Below are 27,249 nucleotides of genomic sequence, written 5' to 3'. Positions count from 1 at the left end.
ATGCGTTACTTTACTTCGTTACCTATAATAGTAATATCGTTACTGTAATCCATTAATTTGTAACTCGTTACCCCAACACTGTCTGAGCACAGGCGGAGCCCTCAACCAAGGAGCCCCGGCGCTCCTACAGCGCTAGCTAAAGAGGATGTATGCTGCTTTATGTACTGTGGGGTCCGTATGCATTTTAGAAGGCCCGTCCTGATTGGCAGGCTACACTTATGCACATTTTCAGTGGACGAACGCCTGCTTGGGATTGGAGAGGATTACCCACGGAGTCCAGCAGAGGGCTCCCCACTTTGCTTACAGACCTACGGTTACAATAACGTAACCTTCGTCTATCAGGAGCAACCGCCGTGGTCTCGTTGTTCCTTGAGCTACCGTCTGAGGCCACGCAAAAGAAAAATGAATAAATATGCAAACCTTCAACACCAGAATGCAAACATATGAAAAAAAATCTGATATATATACTATAAGTGTAGTCAGTATACACTAGTTTACTACTATTTTTTTTACTTTTTTTTTATTTGCACATGAGAAGAAAAAAATTAACTAAGATTGTTTAAAAAATCATGCTCTAAAAAGTTTGCTGGAGTCAAATATTTCGCGCATGAGGAAGAAACACGGCGACCTGAGAACCTATGGACCGTTGAAAAGGCGTGAATGATGAGGATATTTGGACAGCATTACTACTTGTTTTAAATTTATCTTCACTCTTATTGTAGGAAGCAAAATGACACATCAACTGAAAAGTTACATGTAGAGCGTACTTATAATGTACTTGTACATTTACGGTGTCATGGTATTTTGACAGATTGAAAAGTAGTTCACATACATACACGTAAAAACCTCACTGTGCAAAGATGTTTTTTAGTTTTTTTGAGTTTTTATGCATGTGCAACTACTTCCCTTTTTTAAAGTTCACAGTAAACTGCATTCAAAACTGCCTTTAAAACGTCGTGTTTTTCTGAAAGCGCCGAGCTTCTGCAAAGTGGTTAAAATGTCTCAATTTAAAACTGTCGGCGATTTCATTCCACTTCTGAGTTCCTGTGCCATTTCTGTCCATAAATAACAGGAGCTGTAGAGTAAAAAAATGTGCTACTATCCAAATATTTTGAGAGCTCACTGCATTAGAACATTCACTAGTAAAATGAAACAACACGTATTCATCATCAAAAGTCCCATCCGCCCTCTGCAACCGTGACGTCATTGTGTCGGAGTCGCTTTGCGTCAGAGTCTCTGATGAATTTGGAGAAAACCTAATATGTCCTCACATGCTCCCAAGAGTCACTTAGCATTAGCTAAGCTGTCCTCGTCCAGCTTGAATGAGGCGGTGCTCAGGGGACACGTGAGGTCAAAGGTCATAGGGTCTTTTCTTCCAGTCGACTACTCTAGTTCCTCCCTCTCCATGAGCAGATCTCTCCCTCCTCCTCCTCCTCCTCCCCCGCTGGACATTAGCCTCCCCCTGTCATTTTCCTCCTCTGCGTCCTCCTCCTCCTCCTCCTCCTCCATCCCTTCCTCTTCTTCTTCTTCCTCTTCTTCTTCGTCCTCCTCCTCGGTGCCGTCCATGGAGTCGTCGGCTCCCAGCATGGCCTGCTGCATGGCCAGGGTGGCCGAGTCCGAGGACAGCGACTGGAGGCTGTCCATGCTCAGCGGGTCTGAGGGGAGGCAGGGAAACAGAGGTCATAAACCCAGGGACGGACCCAGCAGCTAAGGTACGGTGGCCCAGGGAGGTCATTTTAATTACCTCAGTGAAACAGTTGTGAGAGCGTCTGTATCTCCTGTACTGTGACTATTCCCCAGTGAAACTGAATATTTGAGCTGTGTACGGATTCAAAAGGTTAAATCAAATCCTTCTCATTTGATTGGACGGCTAAAAGGTGGACGGGCCTAGAATGACACGGAGCTACAATAAAAGCTCCCTGCACTAGAAGCTGCAGATTAATACAAAAAAGCAATCAATACAAAATGTTTAAAACATGTTTGGCAGTACTTCCACTGAATAAACTATTGAACTTTTAATTATGCAGTTTGTTACTGCCTAGAACAGAGCTGGGTGTCATGATGTCATGGCCTGGCTGAACTCTGCATATTTCAGTGTATTTCAGTGTCTATCAGGTCTCTTGTTTCCCAGTGTCCTCCACTCATCTTGTCCTCATGCCCCCAGCTTGTTGTGTGTGTGTGTGTGTGTGTGTGTGTGTGTGTGTGTGTGAGTCTCTTCCTGTCCTGCCATCAACCTGGGCCCAGTCTACCTCGTAATAGGCTTATCCCCTCCCTCCACACACGGCTGTCATTCATTCGTCAGCTCCTCATCCCTGCAGCATGTCATCTTCAGATCACTGTCTCAGCTGCTGTGGTGGCTACACTCATAAGCCAAGCTTATACATCCAGTTATTTGTAGTCCTGCTTCCTGTGCTCCAGGATTCCTGCCCTTTGACCTCCACCAGCCTCTGTATTGTCTCAGGTTAGGGTCCATCCGTGTGACTCCAAACACCCTATCCAGTTCTTCCCCTGCCTGAATGAAACCTCCACTGAAGAGTATCCTCCTTTCCTGGCACTTCAGTTCCAGCGATGACAGTGAAGTTTGCTCACTCTTTGCCTGCTACAGCTGCGGTGCCGAGATAGCGGATAATGAATCACGCCCGATGACTAAAATCTATAACCTAAAATGGGCCTTTGATGACTGAAAACTATTTCTTTATCTAACTATTCTCTGGAGAGTTGGACCCCTTGTGCTTTCGAACACACACTCAGATCTAATTTAAGATTCCCGTAGAACAAATGCTGATTTTCTTTCCTACCAAGAATATTGTACTCTTTGTTCTTGACTTTTGCCTTCACGTCTTCTCACATAAATACAAGTGAACAGTGACCTCTAGTGGGGACATTTCAAATGTGTTTGTGTTTCTGACTTCCTGGGACATGCTGGCGTTATCTTACTGTCTGAGTTGTTCTCCGACCGGTGCGACTGCAGAACTCCAGCCACGATGGAGTCGGGCCAGAAGCGCTGAGTGGGACGGTGCTGGGACTTCATCTTCTTGGCTTTAGGGGCCGGGTCCGGGTTACTGGCGTCCAGCATGGGCTGCAGGATGCGCCGCCGAGCGTTGATGAACCTGCACAGGAGCGGGACAATGGTTTATTCTCTCCTCATACACAGTTATTACAGTCATGTAACTTATATGGAACCAACGATACCAATTATATAACATTACCGTCATCATTTACAAATATTTATTTTATGAAATACTATATTTACTCTTTTTTAACCCACTTAGAACACTTTAATCACTTTGGATACTTTGATAACGTTTATCTGGTGCAACATATAATACATTTAAGTACTTAATACACTTTTTAAAATTCCATCTGTATATTTATTATTGCTACTGTATTCTTCTTTACTGTTTATTTATATTACTTGATTTTTTATTTTATTTACCATGCGTCTTGTGTGTGCACTGCTGCTGTAATCCTGCAATTTCCCCACTGAGGGACTAATAAATTATCTTATCTTATACATTTACAAGAGAACTTTAAAGGATTGGAATAAAAAACATGCAATTTCAACATATTTGAACTATAAAATAGCATTTAACATATAGCATCTTGCATCTCAACCAATCAATAGACAGAAAAAAGTTGAATCTCAAAGTACAAAGTAGCAAATTCAAAGTTCCACCTCTTTTTTCAAATATCTTCCATATTTAAAAAAATTCCCAATCCGGTTCCATGAGAACAAAAATATATATCAAAGAGTGACACTGCATTACTTTTTTTTTATTACTGTTTTACTGTTTTATTACTGTATTACTTGATTTTGTATTTACTATGTGTCTCTTGTGTGCACTGCTGCTGTAATCCTGCAATTTCCCCACTGCGGGACGAATAAATGATCTTATTTCATGGCCAGAAAGGAGGCAGTTTGGTCTGAGGTGTACTTGCTCTATACGACCAGGAGATGGCAGCACAGCGCCAGCTACATAGCGACAGTAAATCCTTCCCTCCACACAGGCTTCTCCTCCAATAACAGGAAGTGTCTCCCGTGTCCAGGAGGACTTCATGGACTTTACGTTCCTGCAGAAGCACAGCAGCTTACCAGTTGTTCACTTGTAAAAGCGTGAGATTAGTTTGTCCCGCGATCTGCCTTTTCTCGTCTTCTGTCGGGTACGGGTGCTGAAAGAAGGAACACATGGGCATCTCAGTTGTCAAAGCACTTTTTCTTGAGTTGAAGCATTCGTGTGACGTCTCTGATTGGCTCTGACTGCTCAGGTGAGAACACTGCAATGCTTCCTTCTCAATAAACCTCCCCCTTCAACATACGTCCCTCTCATCCTCCTACGCTGCTCTGCTTCTAGCTGCCGCCTCACAACCTCTCCCCTCCAAGGCCAACGTGTCTCAGACTCTCCGCCTCACCATGAGATGCTGAAAGAGCCAGGAGCGCATGATGTTGGTGGCGTGTTTGGGCAGGACCCCCCTCTTATTCTTGGACTTCTTGTCTTCGCTGTCCAACAGGGACGACAGGTCCAGGTTTACCTTCACAATGAACACAGGAGGAGGGGAAGCGAAAGGAAAGGGGAGAAAAGAAAAGGAGAAAAAAGAAGCGGATGGTAGGTCTTACTTATTGTTGCCACGGAAACAAAGGGAGACTACCAATTACCTATCTTTTTTTTTTTTTTTTTTTTTTTTCAGTGGCAAGGGCAGAAACACCTCCTCAAGAGTCACCATGGAAACTGAATTTGAGTAATGGCACTTAAAATATTTTTAAAGAAAAGCAGCGCCCTTGACTGTGTGGAAACACAAGAGGGTCAGTCGGTCCCTTTGGAGCATAAAGAGCCAGGTCAGGCCAGGATTGGTCAGAAGTTTGGGCTTCACATTGGTGAAGGGCGGGTACAAAGCGTGGCTGTGTTTGTCTTGGCTTCTCATTGGTGTTGACCTAAGTCTGTCTGTGTTCTCTGAGAAATCATTATTCAGATGCTATTGTTTGGAGTGCGAGACGCTCTCAGAGTATTGACAGTGTTTGACAGCCTGCGTGCTTATATGGACGTGTGTGAGTCCATGTGCTGAACCGTACTTGTGGGGACCGGCTTCGTAGTCCGCTGCACTTGTGAGGACATTTAGGGCTGTGATGTCATCGCATGTGATGTAAAGGTTCAGTGAGTTAGTGAATGGTGTGGAGGTCCCACTTCAGAGTGGATGTTAGGTTTGGGTTGGGCCGGGGCATTAAGAGAGAAGAAATGGTAAAATAATGGTCATCAACAAATCCCATAAGGGAACCAAATCAGCAGTGAATGGATCTACTAATGAGTATTCATCTCTTCTTCCCTCTGTGCCATAGAGCTCCATTAAAAACACATCATGCACTAGGTGACATGTTCCTCCATCACCATCCACACACACACACACACACGCACACGCACACAGTTTATTTTGACTCAATTCCCTCGTACACCATCCTGCTGCCACAAATACCCACTGGAGCACACAGTGTGAATTAATCCGCTGCTGAAAACGGTCCCTCGAAACATGACATATTTTTTACTATTTGAGAACCTTGTGATCACATCTACAGTTGGCCAGTTGTTTCAGGAATTTACTGAGTCTCTTTTCAAAAAATGAAGCAATATATTTCTGAACCATTCAAATTGTAAGTATTCAATAAGAGTGAATGGAATTGGGGCTAAAGTTCAAGAAGCAGGGTCGTGAATTCAGAAAGGAAATGGACTTAGCCTGTGTTGGTTTAGGTCTTTTAGTGGGATTTGTTTAAAATGACATAATTATATAAAAAGGGTTCGGGGTGAGACATGTCGTAGTTCTGGTTGACGTTAGCACCAGAGGCTACAAGATGATGCAACATCCTCCTACGTGACACAACAAATGCATGTGTGCGTCTGGATGAGTTAACAATAGAACAGTATGCGTTTGTTCATTTCATTGTGGGGATAAATGTGTGTGTGTGTGTGTGTGTGCTCTCTGAGGCAGATAATATAAAACACAATGGGCCCTCATTCTTCTTTGACACTATTTCTATACACATGCAGCACGCCTTTTACTGCCTGCATAGTTGTACAAATGTAATATTATAATATGTGACATAACTTTTGGATCCAACATTATAATTGTACCATGCAGCACCAGCGACTGAGTTTTTATTGATGATTTCTTTGAATGAGGTACCCATTTGTGGAGGCTAAAACACTTCAGAGGGGAGCATACTGTATGGAAATTGCATATGCATAGAGGACAAAAAGCATGAATAAATAAAAAATGCAGGTCTTCTAAAGAATATAAAATGGACTAATTCAATGCAGAGCGTAGTAGTGGATCCCTGCTGTCTTGGAGATAAATAACAGACAAACCTATATGCAGGCCCCCATAAAACACACACACACACACACACACACACAAGCATCCCCCCTCACCAAACGACAGACGTGGATGCCTTGGGAGTGCGTGTGTTGCGGGGGAAAGCAAGGTTGAATTAATTGCCGGCACCGAGCTCGCGAGTGTGATTACTCGGGGCTTGTCGGCAAAGTAGCAAACGGCGCTGTGTTCAATTCCCCGCCCGCATGTACCCTCTGCCTCAGCTGGGTCGGGACTATTTCGCGAGGCCTCCTCTGACTGTCAAGCACAGAGTTACCTGCCTGAGACTGAGCCGTCTTCAGGCCGCTGCCCCTGCACTCGGATCCACCGCTTGAACTCCCAGTTTCTAGTTCTATCTCCGAGGAGCGTTGAGGCCGTGAGTCCAGAAGACGGGCCGCCCCACCGGGCCTTGAATTCACTCAGCAAGGGGCTCTCTGACTCGTGTAGCACATGTTTGAAATGTCTAAAAACTGTAATCCGGACTAAATCTTGTCTGTAGTTCTGAATTCTAATGACTCTTATTTATGCAGCTTCTCTTTCAAACTCTCAAACCAGAGTTGGTGATTGTTGAAACAGTGGAAAGACGATTGGCTTTTATTTTGTTTGTGTGTCGAGTTTGAATGAAGTAAACTGGAGTCTCTATCTTTGAGCAGCACTGCTGTATAACACGTGTTTCTTCCACATCTAACTCTGTAGATAATTGTTGAGGAAACAAGACGGTTTCGATTCATCTATTTAGTTTGTGTGGAGTTTGAATGGAGCGTGTTTCAGTGATCAGTGAGTTTAAATGACAGTTGTCTGGCTTTCAGGAGAGCATATGAATTGCTTATTTTGTATGGTATGCATTATATTAACTGTCCAAATCCTAGTTGATTATATTTATATTTTCACATGCTGTAAAAGGACGTCATGTTTCCATCACTGCCCGTCAGAGCTGGAGCATACAGCAACACCAATAATGTATAAAAGGTTGATGGAGTATGAGAGAAAATGTTGTGTTTTAGATTTGAGTTTTTATATCCTGTATCCCATCATGAAATATATATATATATTGTAGGCATCAATCAGACATTTACAGATGTTTTTCAGACAATTCACTTTTTTGATGATGCTCATATTATAAAATATAGTTAAGTGCATGTCCTTACATGACCTTCACTCATCACTTAAGGGCCCTAAACATCACGGGTTTGAACCCCTTTGGCCTGTGTTCAGACAGAGACAGTGAAAAAGAGCTCTTCTTCACACTAGCAGATGGAGAGTGGCTGCGAGGGCAAAGGGGAGGGAGCGGGTACGTCGGCCAGAAGCGCCGCCGCTCAGCCGGCTTTACCTGGGAGTTCTGGATCTGGATGGTTCCCGGCGGCAGCGACTGCGTTAACACTTGCCCTTGCGATGTCACCATGGCAACCGGCTGGTACAGGGTCCCACCTGAGGGGATAATTTAGCATCGTGAGTATCAAGTGGCGCCGGCAGCTCCCGGCAGCCGCAGCTCGCTCTGCCACCAGAGCCTTGTTACTACCTTCTTGTCAGCCGCGCAAACACAAACAAATGAAGAGACAAAAGATTAACTTTGAGGTGCGTTAGTGTCTTTCAACCCGGGAAAAAGAAGAAGAAGGGATGAGCTTTTGCTCCTGGCGTAATTAGTCTTGATCAACACACTCCTATCAAAGTCTGTTTGAGCTCTTCACTGTGTAGTGATCAAAGGCAGATATTGATTTATTTTGGGTTAAAAGGGATTTCCGGAGGGCAGGATTAACATTTCTCTGCACAGGCTTGACATTATGAGATCGTATCAGCAGAGCAACATGCACAGGATATTATCATAATCTGGTACACATAGTGTACAGTATACAGACCGTATACATACAGTATACACACTGTATACTCAAAGCTCTGTCACTCCAGATGCATCAACAGAGAATGTTAAAATTGTAGCATTTAAAATGCTACAATGTCCTGTACAACTTTCAAATGTAGCTTCAAAATAAAAGTCAGTCATTTGTTGATCATGACCTTCAAAATAAAAGTAATTTGGTTTAAAGTGACGGGAACGTTTGATCATGACCTTCAAAATAAAAGCCAGTAGGCATGCACAACACTAAATCTAATCAAGTCTTTCATAATAAAAGTCTTTCACACAAACCGCAAACATAAATCACAGCTTGTTGCAGCCTTCAAAATAAAAGCCAGGGGAATAGGCAACATTATTTTTACCTGAAATCAAAAACATGCTAATCAAACTGATTTATTCTTTTTTTTTTACAATATGTTCTATATATATTTGACAATAACAATTATTAATGCTAACGTATGTTGATGTTGCACAAGTTTTGCCCCCTGACAATGATGATCTCCATGATTCACAATAGGTTTTGCAGGATAATTCCACCATTCAAACAGACAGTACAGTTCAGTACTGGCAAATGCAATTATACAATCTTGACCATTGGAAAAAGGAAGGGTTTAGATTTTAGACCAAATGTATTCCCATGAACTGAAACCAGAGAAATGCAAAATAAGCATAGTGTAAAAGCAAGTGTGATCACGGGAATGGTCCTATATGTCATATTATGTCTGTGGAATGTATGCAGACATGAAATTGCTGGTCTCACCAGAACAGCTTGAACCAATCCAAGTCACATGGGTCTTAAATATGCAGATTTTAAATGAACCCCTCCCCCAACTTTTAAATGTGACATTGCAGAAGGAATACTCCCCTCACGCTAATACGAGCCGTGCAAATTGCATGTGAATGTGTCAGAGTCCTGGTGTTTACGTGCGTAGTCACATGCTTACCCGACACCACTTGAGAGTTGATGGTAGTCATGGCGACATTGCCCTGTTGCAGACCCCCGGCGGCCACCAAAATCCCTGAAGGGTTAACAGAGCTGGAGACAGAGGTCATGGATGGAGAGGAGGTCTGAATTAGTTCCTGGGGGATCACAGAGAGATATTAGTGAGCAAATGCAAAGAGGCAGCTCTACTGTTTGAGACTGAAAGAAATCCCAGAAGCCAAATCTACCTGGTGATAAATGACCAGGTGTATCTTGGGAAGTGCTACTCAGAGAGAGACACCATCATGAAGTGTAAGATCCACAGAGAGTCCATGACTGACCTGCTGCATGTTGAGACTGGTGTGTGACGGGGAATAGGGTCCTCCGAGGTCGTTACGGAGGAGGTTGTCGCTATGCATCTTGGTCTTGAGGCAGGTGATGTAACGGTTGCAGAAATCTTTACAGAGCTCATTGACCTTCTCTAATTCTAAAAGGTGGATTCGCAACACCTGGATGGCCTTTACCATCTGAGGGAAACAGAGACAGAGCATAATCAGATCACCTCCACAACATGCTACCAAGCTGAGCACTCAAATAAAACACTTATTAGTTTTTTCAAAAACATTTGTGATATCTATGCAAAGATGAGGGTGTTAACAGGGGAGCAGCTCTTTCACTCTATCAGCCATGCTAGCAGCTCTGTGGGGCTTTGAGCTCGATGCTACCTGAAATGCTCCAATCACAGTGTTGATGCTAACAGTAGCAATGATATGTGTCAATGCTAAGCACTTAGTTCAGTGCTGCAGCATTTAGAAACATGTAGAAACATGTACTCTTCAGCACTGAAGACAAAGTTCAGCTCGGGCTAATGGGAATTAGCTTTCCAGGCATTTGGTCATGAATCTATGACGCATTGGCTCAAGTGGATTGTTGACCACTTGTCAGTGTGAGATGAAAAGTCAAGTGATCATCAAAACTATTAGGATTCATCGTGTGGGCACCATGCCTGGACCGAATGTAATTGCAATGCATCTAATAGAGATATGTTTGTTAAAGAAATCATTTAACACCTCAATGGTGAACATTTTAAACCAATTATTTATCCATTATTTGACATTAAATTTCAGAGGAATCCTTCACAATGTACAAAACATAGACTGGGACTGTGCATTTCAACTTCCAAAGCCAAAGCCAATAAAGTCTGCACAGTAGTGATCAAGGGTCTTCCACCTTTTTATTCCGTCTATGGCACAAATTAACAAAGGCGCCCGTGAATTTGCAACTAAATTGAAAATGTTGGAGAACTTTTGACAGGCAGATTTATTTATTTTGAAATGGTCTGAAGCAGAGGCCTGTCTTTTAGTGTCGAGCTCCTGGCTCCTACATTTCTAATCATTTTACCGGATACTGTCTTTCACTGGGGGCAATTTCCAGGTCTATAAAAAAGTAATGGTGGAAGTACCTTAAACTTGCATTCTTTCGAATAGCCAATAGGGCCGACCCCTCTGGTTGATAAAAGAAGTCCGATATACTGCAGAAGTCTCTGAGAAAATGACTTTCCTCTCTTCTCTCTTGATTTATTCCCTCAGTAAACATTGTAAACATGAGTTTATGTCTCAATCTCTAGTTTCAAGTCTCCTCCAATACAGCATGATGTTCATTTAGTAAATATGGTCTGTTAAACAGACCACAAAGAAGAGTATGCTTTAGGGCGGGGCTACAAGGTGATTGACAGGTGTTTTCAGTTCATGAAAGTTAATCGTAATAGTCCATAAATGTCTTATTCGGCGCTTAGTTGTGTTTAGCTCCACCCTCTCGTCTCACTTCTGGTTGCAAAAAAAACAAGATGGCAGCTGCCAAAAACCAAGATGGCGACGACCAAAATGCCAAACCGAAGCCTCAAAGCCGTCGCCCACAAAGCAAAAGGTGACTCCACGTTTACGTCCACTTCTATATACTGTGTGCGGTCGTTTTCTGCCACCTAAGTGCCCAAACCTTTCAAACCAACACCTCCAGTTTGTAATGCAGGGTCTTCAGTTCAAATGTTCAAGCCTCCAAAGTCCAAACAGCAGCAAGCTCCATGATAATGTGACCTCATGCGTACAGCTGGGGGATCGGTCCTTCCAGATAAAAATGCAGGGATTCCTTTAATTTGGTTAATTTCAAGGTTTAATCCCCTTCATAACTCAATGCAGGAAACCCATTAAAAACCCTGAACACTGGCGCACATGTGACCCGAATGACTGGATACAAGTGTGTTCAAAATATACGGCACAGATGATATATTCGCTCTCAGACACACACATATGGTCATGTTAAGTACATGCATTAAACTCTAAGACACGAGCTGTGGAACAAGTGAGATGGGGTGTTTAAATCAGCTTTTAACGGGTGAAATGTGATGAGAGGAAGTGACATGCAGCGGCTTCTTTTATTGATGAGCAGGGAGTCACATCCACCTTTATTATTTATTCCAGAGATGCATATAGATTGCGAGTATACAGAGGGGGCAGGGTGTCGGTAATCCTTTCATCCTTCAGTCTCCCAAAGACCGAGCCTCTAATGTGATGTCATGATGACAGGCCAAGGGTGCAGCAGCGCCTCCACTGCCTGTCTGCAGGGATGCTCGTGGGCGACAACATCCACTAATACAGTAAAATAGATTTTCATCATCACGTGATCATGAAGTTGATTCAATGTAATATAGAAAAAATAATAATTTAAAATCAGTTGAAAGCTGCAAAATTATTATGGTTTGTATTACTTACTTTTAATGTTTTTTATTCCTTACTTTGAATATGCTGTATTGTAGCTTTGTATTGTACGTATTGTGTGTTCTTCTTACCACATATAATGTTGTATTGTGTCTTTTATCCTGTACTGTTTGCTGTTGTTTTATGTGTGTTATGATCTGTCAAGGGACTACAGATGCAAATTAGCTGTAGCTACAATCTGGTACAGTGCATCAAATGGTGACATTTACGTTTTAACTGTACATGGTCCCTTTTAAATACAGATATATATTTATTGTCATGTCTAATTTAAGGTTCTGTCTGATCAATACATTCCTTTTAATTAGCTTCACCAGAAAAATCTCATACAGTAACCAAACAAATCTTCAAACAAATCTTGTTTGTTGCTGTAATACTCATTTTGGCCACAACATTCTACGGCGCACCACGTCCCCATGTTCTAAACACATCTATGTGTGTTCTCCCATGTGAATTTGTCTCTCTCAACACACGGTAAATATACCGTGTGTTAACAAGTTGTGTGAATGAAAACTCCCCTCATGGGATCGTGGTGCTCTTACGCCTTTTTGTGGCCAAAGTGATTGATCCTGAAGAAAAGAGTCACCTGCCACAACCACTTTAAAGCTTTTTGTTCTCTGCAACAATTTACAAAATGGATCATTCAATTGTCTTTTTTTCTCACTTGCATCTCAGGGCTTCAGCATTTATTTGCAATTAGCCTGCCAGTCAAACAATAGCAGGAACAGTGAGCATTCAGGCCATTCAGCGTTTCCACTGAAACACGGACGACAGGAACTCTTCGTGCTGACGATGCAGCTTTCAGTGCAGGTTCTACAGACCAATGTCCCCGAAGATGTCGAGGAAAATCCCCTCACACCGAAGTGGAATTATTGCTCTGCCCGCATAAAATAATTAAAATGATTGCAATAGCAGGGGTCAGACAGGAACCTCTGGCATATTACTGATGGACAGATGTCTGATATTTAACAGCCCACTTCATTGAAGATGTGTTGCTAGGAAACTGCTTGGGCTCAGGTTTATTTCCTCACAACGGCCAAGAAACTATAAAAAGAGATACGACATAAGGAGGGTTTGTTTGTAGTGAAGCAGGAAGAATAATGATGTATCCCCATCAACAGGGTGCTGCTCTCCCCTCGGCGCGGCGCTCTGAGGCTCACTTCCCTCTAAAGCATCCGCCCCAAGGTCAACACAGTGGACGGAAAAGTGCTTGGCCAAGGAGGAGATAAATCAGCTAATTACACCGCGCTCACTTAATCAAGGGACCAGCGACTCTCTGCCCATCGCAGCCAGTCAGGCCAGTGCGACGCTGCCGTCCTGTGGAAGAGTTAGTGCCCTCTGGGAGGGCCGCCCGTACGCAGTGCCTCATAAAACACACAGATGCAGGGTTAATTGACTGTTCAGCACTTGTCGGCCTGTACACCCGAGTACCGCGATGGCAAGAGTGCACTTTTTTCTTTTCTGTCTTTGTCTGGCTTCAACTCCTCCCCCTCTTTTCTCAGTGAGCACGATCAGCATCCTCCTTCTCTTAATTAGTAATTACTGCTAGCTGTTGTGCAAGGGGAAGTGCAGGGGGAGGACGGGGAAGATTACATGGAAAAGGAGGGAATGATTAGGAGTGGTAATGATGGGATCCGCTGGAAACAGACAAACAGGCATTTCTACAGCTTCATTATTGTTATTGTATCTTATTCTCCATTTAAACTAACTTCCTCAGCCCCACAATGCAATGTGTTCCTGTTGCTCTTACCAAGTTGTCCAGCTCTGGATCCTCGCTGAAGAAGGGCTTGTGTTCTCGCTCCTGCTGGTGCACAAAGTTCTCAATGTCCACATCAAAGCTGGCTGACGTGATGCACTCAGATCCCTGGGTGGCCTGCTCGCACTTCTCAAACAACAAGGCCAGCAGGGGGAACAAGGGATGTCTGGGGAGAAAGAGAGAAGGCGGAACTATAGCTCTTAAAATATTCATTTCACTGCATTCAAAGTTTACGTTAGACGGTCATTCATGTGTTTTTTGAGTTTGGGGCCGATGGAATCGGTGAAGCCGCTAGTTTTATGTCCTACATTTCCCAGAAAGCCGTTCCACAGCCAGAGAGAAGTAGCGTGAACTCTCAATCAAAGGCGCTTGTGCTGACAATAACTGGCGGTGGGAGGGAAAAGAAAAACAACACGAAAGAATCTGCCATTTTCCATTATTGCTTTCCATGTAGCAGATTGTTTTTCCTGCTGTGAAACTCCTTCGGATTAACTTGACGTAGTGTGACGTCATCCTGTTTCCATAGCATAAGAGTCAAATATCACACACACGACAGACACACACACACACACACACACACACACACACACACACACACACACACGACAGACATGACATGTTGATGCATCTCTCTGTTATTTCATTTTGATACTTGACCTTTCATAAAAGACGACGAGTGTCAGATTCAGTTCCATATTTAAACGGGTTGTTTTGTCCTTAGAGGATAAAAATATCAGCCTCCAAATGAACTGAAATCTATTATTTTTCATTTTCAGAGTTTAATCTTTGAACCGACATCAGTCCTGATCATAACTCACAAATATTCATTTTCTGAATGTTCATTTTGTTTCTGCTTACTAAATTCTGGGGTGACTCTGATATGTTAATGATTAGCAATAAGAATAAAAAGGAAAATAATAAGAAAATATAAACATATATAGAATACAATCAAAGTAATACAACATTTATTTACACACCACAGGGAAATCAAATGAACTCTTGAGACTCTTCAGGCTTGAATCATTAATTATTGTTCATTCAGCATCCTCCTATCTAATAAATATATTGCATCGTTGCAAATATTCTTGATCTTGATTCCTGATTATATTATACATTATTGTCTATTTTTTTGTTTTACTTATGACCATCATAGCTGAAAGTCTCAGTATCCTGTAAATATGGATATCTGTATGTCAGATGGTGATACACCTAAAATTACACATTCTGGTTCATTTTGAAAAAGTCATTATAAAGGTTATAATGAATCATGTTCATTAAGATGTGTATTATATTCCATAATACACTCTGGTTTAATGGCCACGCACATTTGTATTGGATTCTTGGAGGCATACAGAGTCCTGTGTTTCCACGAGTGCTCCCTTTAATGCCATTTTCCTTTTTGACACTATAGTGAACTGCTTATGTTCCAAAGTGTTATAATGACATCACATTTGTATTGACATGCACGCCTGCTTCCATATTAACCGATTCCTTCGACACACATTTCTTCCCCTTCTGTTTTCACCACACATATTAAAGACACATGGACCGCCAATAGACTGATTGCGTAGAAACATCCAAGAGAAAAGAATCAAGACCCTTGCTGTATGTTAACAGCAGCTCCATGACATTCCCTAAAGGACATGCTGAACATACGGAGCAGGTTCAGCTGGAGATGGAAAACCATCTTTAAGAGGATAGGACATGGTCCAGTGACAGCAGAGGCTTCCCAGTGTCACCTCCATTGTTACCATCTGCCTTTTATAGGGAATGTCACTCACATCAGATCCCCAGATACACGGTGCAATGGTCCATACTGCGCTGCTAAATGTAGTACAAGTCACATTATTGAGCATTTACACTTGGAGGAAAGCTGCTGCCCTAATGGCATGGTGACAGAACACAAGCTTAAGAATATATGAATATGTTTTCCCCACACGCTGTTATTTCATAGCGGTGATCTCCATGTTCTCATCCCATCCCTCTTTTCCTGCTCTGTCTCTTCCATCCTCTGCCCTTTGTGTTACCTTTGACTTAAAGGAAACCCCAAATATGTCCCTGCCAAATTAATTATGATAACTTTGACTCTTCGCAGTATATTATATAACCCCTGTAAGCTGCTTACTAGTGGCATATTCTATTATGTCTACACCCAGTGGCTTTAGTCTTATGTGGCATAGGTGTATTACTAATGTTCTTCCTATTTAAAACAGCAAAAAGAGAACTAATGATTATTATACAGATGGTCTTTTCAGGATTTCAAACAGCTCGGTGCTCAAAGACATATCCCCCGATTATTTAAAGCATCAAATAATCTGATCTATCGTGATAATTGATATAAGTGCTTTCACACCTCCTTGGTTTATTCACATGAACTCTGGCCTTCGGTTTCAACTGGTTTAGGCCAGCGTGAAAGCAGCCAATCAAACTCGGGTCCAGACAAAACACCCAGACCCAGACTGCCGAAAAGAGACTCTCAGACCGCTTCCAAGCACCCGGCGGAAACATCATCAGGACCATCTCCTGAGCATCAGGGATGTTGGGGAGAAGAGGAGCCTGAGAGTTTTTTCTTTTTTTTTTCTTATGTAGCAAAATAAAACGGCATCTTGTTACGCAACCCTGTTGTACAATGACAATAACATCAATCTTGTGACCTTATGACCTTGTGGCTACATCGACCGAATGGCCACTGTCAAGAAAGTGATCTCAGTAGTAACTACTCTCATTCACATCATGTCTTGACTATTTAATTGTACAACTTCCAAACCAAATGAACCAAACTACAGGTCTCAGCAGCTTTATTTGCCTGTAGTTTGTTTCCAGGAGTGAATTTCCCACTGCAGGAAACACACAAACTCCCACTTTTATCCGTCCTTTTTGTCTTTTGGTGGGAAAGGTTCCAATCAGCACAAATGTCTGCAGCAGTGACAGCTGTGTATCTGCTGCAGGTGTCATGGGAACATGACACCAGGTAGACGCGCTAAGTTTAGCCCCTTTCCCGACACTTTGTTTCTCATCTCAAGGATGTCCGTCTCCAATCCAAGCAGCGAGTTTTAAGAGGGACTAGAAGAGAAGTATCAGATATAAAAAAAAGACATAACAGCCATAACGTTTTCATATCTATATTTAACAGGTTTCCATTCCATTTTAGTGACACAAGGGTGTATGTGAGTGTGGAGGAGGGTGTCACTAGAATGAAGGTTAAATAAACTGAACACAATGCACATATATATATAGATTCTTATTCTCCACATTTTGGTGGCCGTTTGCTTAATGATGATCGCCATATTTTTTCTCACATTTTCATGTGTGACTGCTGTGGACATGTGTTGGTGTGTGTGTGTGTGTGTGTGTGTGTGTGTGTGTTGCAGGCAGACCGGGCCCCTGCTCAGGCTCTAACCCGTGGCTCTCATTTGCAGCCTTTAATAGTCGTCTATATTATACTCTAATCTGCCTGATCCCAATTTAATGCCGCTCCCTCAGCCAGACGTGGCAGGAATACTAAACAGGAGGTCACGTGCTGAGTGGAGAGCCTCTGCCTTGTCTGTTAGTGTCTGCTGGTGGAGAAGGATCCAGGTGGGGGAGGAGAGGAGAGGGGGAGATAACTGAGAGCAAACAGGGACAAATGGCTCTCGGCGCTGAAGACGGCGTCTTAATTATTTACTCTCACATTCCGTCTCTGAAAAAAAAAAAAGGGCTTTTTCGTACCCACACACTGAATAACACTTTGTTTGGGTCATGCATTGCTTTAAAAGCGGCGACAGGGACGCATCACGGAAACTGTATGTGCTTTTCAAGAAGATGTGGCACTGCATGGGCCTAAGGACCCAGGGGCATTGTGGATAGAGCTGCAGAGTAAACAGCACCTTTATTGGCTGGTACACATATCGACGTACTGCCTGCACAGCAAAATCAAAAGTGTTGGATTTCCAGTGTTAAAATATAGAGTTATTTCAACTCAGGTTTAGTGTTAATCAGCTCCAAGAGAGTTGTTCTTCAAAAAGAGTTGGAGTCAAATGTCATATTCTGCAAACAACTCGACAGTGTTGACTTTACACTGCAGCTAGTGTTGCCCATTCCCCCAGAAGTCTGCATGTTTGAAAGAGGCGGGAGATTGTTCCTGTGGACTGGACATGTTCGGACATCATTCCAGCTGTGACTAGGAAGATGCATGTGTCAGTATGTCTAAGCATACACAGCAAAATCAGTAGTGTTATTTAGTGTAAAATACTTTGAGTTGATCAGTTTTGTTTTGGGTGTTAACTGAGCACTTGCAGTGTTGAAATAGCTCTGGGGGCGGGGTTTACCCAGCATGCAGTTTGTCGTTGTCATTTCTTTAAAACCACGAGTCAAGTTCTATCCCTGAGACGCAAGTAGCTCTAATTAAGAAATGCTATTGTAATGCAAATGATATGTTTGTGGTGGGCTTGAAAATACAAGTTTTATTTGAACAAACGTTTGTTGATGATTTTCGTCTTAAATGTCAACTATTGAGAGTTGCTTCAAGATCTTTTCTCGTCTTCCGACTAACTCTACTTGTCATCATTCACCCATTCACACACTGATGCAAGCTCATCAGGACTATCTAACACGCACACACACATTCACACACCACAGGAACAGCCTGCGGGGGCGAATCAGGGTTAAGTGTCTTGCCCAAGGACACACGGACATGGACTAGCGGAGCAGGGGATGGAACAGCCGATCCTCTGATTGAAGGCTCCTCCACTGAGCCGCAGTCGCCTACTACCTCGCAGTTGTACGCCTCCACCAACATGTCCTGATTTCATCGTTGCATCCTATTTGACGCGTGTGTGGAATTGTCATGACTAGCATATGGATTATTGGGTTCAAGTGGACTTTTGTGCCAAATGATGAAGGAATTCCCTCCAGGTGTTCCTGAGATGTATGGACGGACAGCCCGAAGACAATGGAGGCTTAATAACGCTCTGGCCTGTTTGTATTTCTTTAAACCAATCAGAAACCTCTTGGGCGGCGCTGAGCACAGGATGCACAGAGAGTGGATGGCAGACTTAAACCAACAGTCCTTATCTAGTGAGTCAGACTACTTTCTACCAAATGATTCTCTTTAAATCAGAAACACTTATTGTCCACATCCTCATCAACAAAATCATCCTCACTTGTTAAAATGGGAAAGATGTGATAGGTGTTAAAATAAGTAAAAAGTATATTGGATGCAATTTTTTTGTCTTGTCTTTGTCTTGCAAGTTTAAAATGAGACAGGGTGTCTTTAATATCATCTTTAATATCATCTGGTAGGAGATCAGGCCTGGACATTAACAGCCGCAAATCTGACTCAACAAAACACACAATATGAAAGGCACGTAAAACAATGCAACTCCCATAATATATGTATATATATATGTATATATACCAACCATCCTGCCACATGGTTGTTTCATGCTCATCAACAGGTGACCGTGTCTCTTTAAGACCTCTCAGGTTCATTCTTTTGTTCTTGTTGCAACACAAACCGTAGAGCCTCCTCATGAAGCCCTGAGGGGGATGCGCTCGTTGTCTTTCCTGATCTAAATGGTTTTCTCTCCTGTGTTTATGACTTAAGAACAGGAGCCACCTGTCTCATGCCTGAAACAGGTGCTTAAAAACAAGTTTTGCCAGGATCTTTTCACAGGTAAAAAAACACCATCTTCTAAATAGTTGATGTGTTCTTACAGGTGAAGTTCTCCTAAACACAAGGTACATACACTGTATGTTAGCGACTTATGTGAATTACCCCCTACTGTTATTCCACTGATTGTTATCTGTTGTAGTTTAATGTGACATTTCTCTTCCCTGAGATCTTAGAAGCTGTACTTGAATCCGTGTTTCCTGCTAATTGCAGATTGCTACGTTCACGAGCGTCTCCACCAAAACCCAAACTGTGTCGTCTGAAAGAGAGCGAGCCTCCTCCTCCGTCAGCCATGTTCGTACTGTCGCTGCCGTTCTTACACAGAAACAATAAAGCATGTCTTGTTTAATGGCGCTGAGTCTAATTAACATTCAGAATCAGTAGAGGACATTAAACCCAGAGTGCATTTGTTCGGCAGACTTTGTTGAGCTGAAATCTGTAAACAACGTGGTAACGTACATGGCGAGGATTTTATCTAGACAACAACAGCTTTGTAAAGGCTTGATGTGGACTCATTTGCATTGAATATTTTATGTTTTTTCTCTTGCTGCTGCAATCCGGTTCCTTTCTTTCCTCAACAAACATTTCTTAAACATGTTATGTGGAGCCATTAAAGCAAAAGTGCTACAAATAAAGATAGTATAAGAAATGTTGTCATTTCATTGTAGTCACTGTCATGTATATATATATTTAAATACTTAAAGCAATAAAGTAAGGAAGAAGCATCTTGATTTGAATGCTGTTCCTTCCTTTTGTGAGAACATTCGACATGATATGTTTGAGATCATTATGGGCTTTAAAGATGAGCTTCATACTTTGGTGTCTGCGCTCAGTGGGAATTATAAGCTCCACCTTTCCATTGGAGCTCTGCAGCTACCGGAGGCTAAAGGCTAAAGCTATCAAAGCAATCAGGGTTTGCGCGAGGAGACATGTATCCTTGACGACGTACCATTGTGCACAGCTGGACCCGGCCCGACTCGGAGCGAAGGTAAAAACACTACCTTTCGGCACTTTCTATGACCTTTACACAGATTAAGGTAGATGGGGTGTGAAAAGGCATGCATTTTTATGAACGTGAGCGTAGCCGCATGTGTCCGCCCGTGGGTGTGTGGGCGAGTGCGCGGTCACGCCGTATGTGTGTGTGTGTGTGTGTGTGTGTGTGTGCCTCCCAGTCTCCCACTACCTCCCACTACCTCCTGCCACCATCCTGATCTCCCCCACGTCGGCTGCCAGAAGCGGCAGGTTCTATCTGCAGTGCGACGGAGTGGAGATTGCCGGCTGGGGGATCATTACGAGGGCCATAAAAGAGCGATTTACAGGACGGCCAGTGAGTGGAGTCAGCACGGTCCCCACCCTCTGGCGCTGCACCGTGCTGGGTCACCGACGGAAAAAAAAAAGCCCAAAACGGAGAATCAGAGGCCAGCGGGGGAATGTGATGACTTAAACATGAAGGTGAGGAGCGTGGCGGCTCTGGTGGCATCTGCTTTATGGGCGGTGAGTCAGAGTCAGAGAGTCGGGAGGAGGAAATAAGGCCCCGCTGGATTTTCATTTTCATGTTTGATTAGAGGGTAGTGCACTTTTAAAAGAATGACTCATAGGTAGAAAGGTATTGGAATATTTAAAAACACACTGTCGCTAATTGAAAGCCGACCACATTTTGATAACGGTTCTGGGGCAGATTTTTTTTAATCTAATGCTCTTACAAGGTTAAGAATCAATCGCAACAGCTGGTTGTTTTCTACGTCTATGAATACAAAAGAAGCTGTAGAGGTAGCTAAAGAGCCAATTGCGTTATTTATTGGTTATTCATGGGTGATGACTCTTGACCCCCATGAAATCAGAACATTGTAGGATATTCTTTGACTGGCCTCCTCATGAATGTACTGTAGCTCTCTTTTAGCGCTCGGGAAATGCTTCTGCGTGCTGATTGGTGCTGAGAACCAACCAAAACAGGTTCAGCTAAACAATGAGCTGAAACTCACTAAAGAACTCCGTGAAGCTGAGCGGACAATATGAGCGACCCGTTTAACATCACTCATTGTTTTCACATTGTCGTTTGGTTCTTTGTTTTTATAAATGTATTGATTCTAGCCGATTTAAAGGGCCAGTGTCTAGGATTTGGCGGCTTCTAGTGGTGAGTTTGCAGATTGCACCAAGTGAAACTTCTCTATTGTGCCAAGCATTCTAAGCTAATGAAAACACTATATATAGTATAATATATATATATATATATATATATATATATATATATATATATATATATATATATATATATATATATCCATCATGCCTCTAGAATGTCATTATTCACACCTAATTGCTCATTGTCAAATAGTCATAGTTATACTGGAAAACCGAAGAAGATTAATAAGAGGCTAATATGTGCATCACATGTGCAACTTCATTGTGTTCTACAACCAAAAGCTTTACAACAGCTACTAAATTGCCCATTTTCTGCTAACTACTGTGTAAAAGGTCAATGAACTTCCAATGTCAGCAGGAGTTATCTGGTTTTTCTCCTGCCAATGAAAAATGTTAAAGCTGCAGATGCAGAGCTGTGCATAAAAAAAAACAGCTCAAATCAAAGTAGACGTCTGCGGAATAAGTCGTGTTTTCCTGCTTCCGTAATAACCTGGCAGGCCACCAAGGAGGTACAGAACGAGGTGGGGGTGGGGTTTGAAGGTATGTGTTTATGTGGACTGTGTGTGTGTTGGAGAGACAGAGATGGAGGTCTCTCTCTCTCTCTCTCTCTCTCTCTCTGCTCCCCACTGTTTGCCAGCCTAATCAGGCCTGCTGTAGCCCCATATATTAGAAGCCAGTTTGTGGAGGAGTCCTGCTGCGTGTGCTCCCTATAAGGCCCTGTTACCCCAGGCCACATGTCTGAAGCACACCCTGTGTGAGGTTGTGTGTGGGTGTGGGAGGTGGGGGGTTCACACACACACACATACTGTACACATGCACACACACACACACACACACACACACACAAAAGAACCCCCGGCATTATCTGAATAAATCTTGTCTCCTTTATTTTACTTTTTAAACTCCCCTTTTCATTCTCATGCTTGGTCCTGAACTTCACTCGAGGTTCTGTTTCTCTGAGGCTTCCTTCTAGTCTGAGGTTTGTACAACATCTCTCCCACAGCAGATGTATACAGATGGGATGTGAGTAAAGTGTAGTGCGCACACACACACACACACACACACACACACACACACACACACACACACACACACACATATACGTACACACACACACCTGTGCCTTATTGTCATTGCTACAACTTTCCACTAGTTTTTTTTTCTCCATTTTTTACTTTCTTTTAAATCAATAAAATAAATGAAAAAAGCAAACATTTCCAATGGACCAGAACCCTCCTAAAGGTCTCGGGGCCGCCCATGGCATGAACACTACAGACAGAGCACAGTGCAGTGGGGCTGCACTGAACCTTTGCAAAACCCATGTTGCTATTATTATTTCATTTTTGGGAGGTTTGACTAGATTTCTTCTCCTCCCCACTCTTTTTTTGCATTCATTTTTTTCTCGCTTTCCCTCCGCACACATACCTCTGGTCACGGATACACGAATATACAACACACTTTCATACATGTGCAGAAATACATACAGCACTAATATGTATGAGTAGTTGCCCCACTATACAAAAAACTAAGAAAAAATCTGCAACAAAGTCAAATATTAGTTTGTGTGCATTTCTGTGTCGTACTGTTTTGTGCTATTGTCTTTTTGTACGATGTCACATTGCACTAAATGTATAGAAGACATAAACCCGAGGGCAGAATTTGGGCTCTAACAGAAACACCGTTGCATTAGGTAATCAGTCAGGGATGTTAGAAAAGTCGATCATCTGTATAGATTTTGCATCTTGCCAAGGTTCTAAGAAACAAAGAAATGAAGATAAAACTGTTCCCAGAGGGCATTACTTGAAGGCTGCGAAGCCCAAATGGAGTTGTTTCTCTTCTGCGTTTGCTGTGGGCCGCTCTTGTGCCGAGGAAAGATAACACAGATTACTAAATCTGCCCAAGTATAAAAGAAAAGAAAAAAAGAACATTGTGGACTTCCTTTCTCAGCCAAACTCAAGCGGTGAGGGAACTCATAAAAAGGAGTATCTGACAGAAACAGCCAATAAAACCACTTGAGCTCTGACACAGTTTCCTGCGTTCAGCAGCACACGCTGACCTGCTAAATGGAGGAGGCACAGCCTGTTTTTAAGCCAGTCAGACGGCGAGTCTCTGCGCCGCTGGAAAAAACCCAGCGCGCGGTCGAGGGTGCATTGATGCATCGTGGAGGCGAGGATAAACAGACTTTATGGTGCATTACAGAGGCAGACAAACACACAGGCGGGCGCAAATGTGGCCGACGGCATCCTTGGACGTGGCAAATTAAACGCTCTCCCTCCTGTCGTGTACGACACGAGACGTCTTCAAATGTTCACGCCATTAATGACGGGCGCGCACACACGAGCACAAACACACCCGAGGCTGGAGAAGTTCCCGTACGTCTCGGAGTTCTGCGACTGTCAGCGTGACGGCATGTTAACCTTCCCTCAAACACACACACACACCCTTAAACCAGTCTCAATGCTAAACACCCAGGCTGACCAGCATGAGAGAGGCTTTCAGTAAAGACCCACCATGGAGGGGCTGAATGGTAATGTGCACCATACGGGGCTCTGCACTGCAACACGGGCAGCTTTGAAACAGGATCCCACCGCGGTCAAAACACAGAATTAATCACATTTCAGTCCTGTTTGCCTTCACTTCCTGATCCAGTGTGTTGCCAATCACCAACAACGGTCTTTTAAGAACAGTTCAATATGTTTGATAAACAGGTTCCTGTAAATAATGCAAACGAAGAACAGATGGTGTGCATTATTCTGGATAATTCAGGTAATAGCTCTCTGTCGGGAATAGTGTGTAGTCGTGCAAAAATACCTTCTGTATATAGCTTAATATCGCGATATTTTTTCATCTAAAATGATAGTGTATCAATATGTCCGCAACTAGTATTTTAAACAGATTTGAAATAGATTGAATTACATTTAGAGTTCCTCACATCCCCATTGTGTGTGTGTGTGTGTGTGTGTGTGTGTGTGTGTGTGTGTGTGTGTGTTAAGTAAACAGCCTCCTCCTCCGCTGCAGTAACTAGATGTCGCTCCCTATTTCCCTTCCAAAAGGAAACATGTGTAACATCAGTCCCCCCCCCCACCCCCCTGCAAAGAGAGTATTTTATCATATCGTATTGCACTATATCGTGGTATATCGTATCGTGATATATCGTATCGTGATATATCTTATTGTGATATATTGTATCCCAATATATTGTATCCCAATATATCGTATCGTGATATATCAGATTGCGATATATCGAATCGTGATATATCGTATCGTGATATATCGTATCGTGATATATTGTATCCCAAAATATCGTATCGTGATATATCAGATTGCGATATATCGTATCGCGATATATCGTATCGTGATATATCGTATCGTGATATATCGTATCGCGATATATCGTATCGTGATATATCAGATTGCGATATATCGAATCGTGATATATCGTATCGTGATATATCGTATCGCGATATATCGTATCGCGATATACATATTGTATCGTGAGGTACTTGCTAATACACAGTCCGTGTGTGGACTGTAGATGTGGTGAATGTGGCTCTTTCTGGCTCCAGCAAATATAATACACTGATGCATTTGCACGCTGTTGTCTTTGTCTTGAGTACTTTCACACAAAACACAAATATTACAGGGCGAAGAAGCTACAGGATTCGTGATAAGGACGATTTTTCTGACCTTTCGCAACGCAAATAAAGGCATCAACCAAATTTAAAACAAGTTGAGTTATGCCTACATTTATAAAACTACGACACGGAGGCTCCGTATTCTGTTCCTCCGTATTCTGCTCCTGACAAAGGCAGCACGGGCCGGATCCTCTGCTTTCCATTCTTACCTTTTTCAACAAGAGCCCCAGACATAATAATATTCACAGGTGAGTACTTTGCATGTTAGTGTGGTGTATTCGTCGTGGCCCCCTGTGTGCCAAGGTCTTAGTACCGCCTGTGAGGACTTATGAGAACACACTCGTCTGACTGGTTATCACTGATTCTCTAAGTTCTCTACATGCAAAGCAAGCCAACAGTTAACTCTAAACAAACGGCAGAATTCAAAGCGTGACCTTAACACAGCTTCAGCCCAGTTGTTTCCAAGCATCACAAGGACATTTCTGATGTCTCTTTCAATTAAGTGCACGTTTCCATCTCTGAGCCGAATCAGCTGAGAACGCTACATTTGCAACCTACAAAAACAAAAGCCTCACCGGATTTTTAATAAGATGCACAGAATCCAGAAGGATCTTTATTGTAAATGCCACAACTCATTAGGCTAATTACCCTATCACACATTTACTCTGCTGCTAATAACCAAGTAGGCAGCAAGACAGAGAGAGGGAGAGAGAGGAAACCACACATCTCCTCATAAAGTTGGCATTCTAGCAATTAGTGAGGAGAAACATTAAAGCCCACACAGACTTCCTGAGCAAAATAATTAAAGAAAAATAGCAGAGGAGCTGATTCTCCCTGCTTTTCTCTTTTCAAAGTCTACAGCCCCCATATGAGCGCTGTGTAGAGGCAGGAACTCTGGCAGATCAGACTTCTATTAAAATAAAGAGTGCTATTTGTGTTTTTTTGTTGTCCTTTTTTGCATAATTTGACTCACGGTGGGAGACGGTGACTTGTGAAGTCAAATTTAATTGCGATTATAATAAGGTAACAAGGTGCGTTTAGTCATTAGCTCCTTGCATGGGCAAAAAAAATCATTCCAAAAGTTCTAACATGCTCTCCCTCCTCCGGGTACGGAACAGCAAGGATTTTCACTTAAGAGCTACAAATAATCATATTTCAGCAGCACATGCTGGTGATTCCTCAGCGCTGCCTCACTGTTGATCACAACATTTTAATTGGCCATCCTACACATTTACAGACTCAGCAGGCTCCACGTGCTCCACAGCGCCAGTTAACCGGCAAGCAACTTATTTTATTCCCATCCTATTGTGTCACATAAAGACAGTGATAATAAAAAAAGGAAATAGGACGGTTCAAAGGGATTTGTAAAAGTGCTAATACTAAAATACTGGTGTAGTATGATAATTCATCGTTTAACTAACTGATCAACGTGTTCTCATAAAATGGTTCACATGATATCTGACCTTCAGTTCAGGCCACAAAGCTACTTGGTTAGCGTTAGCTTTAGGATAAGATGGTGCTGCGGGTACATGTGATACGTGACAGAAGTAAAGCTATCAGGAGACGGCGGATGTCCCGTCACACTAGTGAGGATTCCCTCTTCTCAAACAGTGGTCTTTTAACTACAATCTGTAGAATGTTGGAGGTATAAGTATGAACAGTGAATGAGAGACAGCCTGCACTGAGAATCAGGATGTGGTTAGCCTAGCTTAGCATCCAGACTGGAAGTTGGGGGTAACAGCTAGCCTGGCTCTGTCCAACATACAGTAGTTCCCACTAATTCAATTGTTGGGTCTTAAAAAAAAAATGTGACAGCTTCAATGCGATGACAGGACTTCACACAGCGATGTAAAGACATAATGTGTGTTGTTGCATTTTGGCTGTTGGTTGTTTGCGTGAACACACTGAGGACACAACACAATGACTGATCTACCTAGAGGGAATAGTAAAGACGAGGGGAAAGAGGCTATTACGTGGACACAAGAGCCTTCGACAACATCCACATGCATGGCTACCCATCGTCTCTTCAAACTGTCGTTTACAAGAAGCAAGTTGTGTCGTGTGAAGAGTACAGATCTGACCAGGTCTGAGCAGTGGTAGACTAGAAAAGAGATATCCAAGTACAGTCCATTTAGCATTTATCTTGGAGGTATATTAAACTTGC

The 27,249-nt window shown here is 42.7% G+C and overlaps 1 protein-coding gene across 5 annotated transcripts in view; it reads right to left on the bottom strand.

The window, feature by feature from the left end:
- Positions 1–1,383: 1,383 nt before the first annotated feature.
- The window catches only part of pknox2 (pbx/knotted 1 homeobox 2), a gene marked incomplete at both ends in the record, with an annotated part of 32,540 nt that continues 6,674 nt past the window's right edge, over positions 1,384–27,249 (bottom strand). For 3 of the 5 annotated variants that reach the window (XM_079238052.1, XM_079238053.1, XM_079238054.1), the window contains 8 exons: positions 1,384–1,655; positions 2,938–3,110; positions 4,094–4,170; positions 4,411–4,530; positions 7,688–7,785; positions 9,154–9,289; positions 9,473–9,658; positions 13,653–13,824. In XM_079238052.1, the coding sequence (XP_079094178.1) occupies positions 1,384–1,655; positions 2,938–3,110; positions 4,094–4,170; positions 4,411–4,530; positions 7,688–7,785; positions 9,154–9,289; positions 9,473–9,658; positions 13,653–13,824 (1,234 nt within the window). The remainder of the gene's footprint in view (positions 1,656–2,937; positions 3,111–4,093; positions 4,171–4,410; positions 4,531–7,687; positions 7,786–9,153; positions 9,290–9,472; positions 9,659–13,652; positions 13,825–27,249) is intronic. The other 2 variants (XM_079238055.1, XM_079238056.1) reach the window with 2 other exon arrangements.

The sequence above is a fragment of the Taurulus bubalis genome, assembly GCF_910589615.1.
Source record: "Taurulus bubalis genome assembly, chromosome: 2".
Taxonomy (NCBI): Eukaryota; Metazoa; Chordata; class Actinopteri; order Perciformes; family Cottidae; genus Taurulus; species Taurulus bubalis.
The sequence above is the reverse complement of the archived record's forward strand: the minus strand, read 5'-3'. Positions and strand labels throughout refer to the sequence as shown.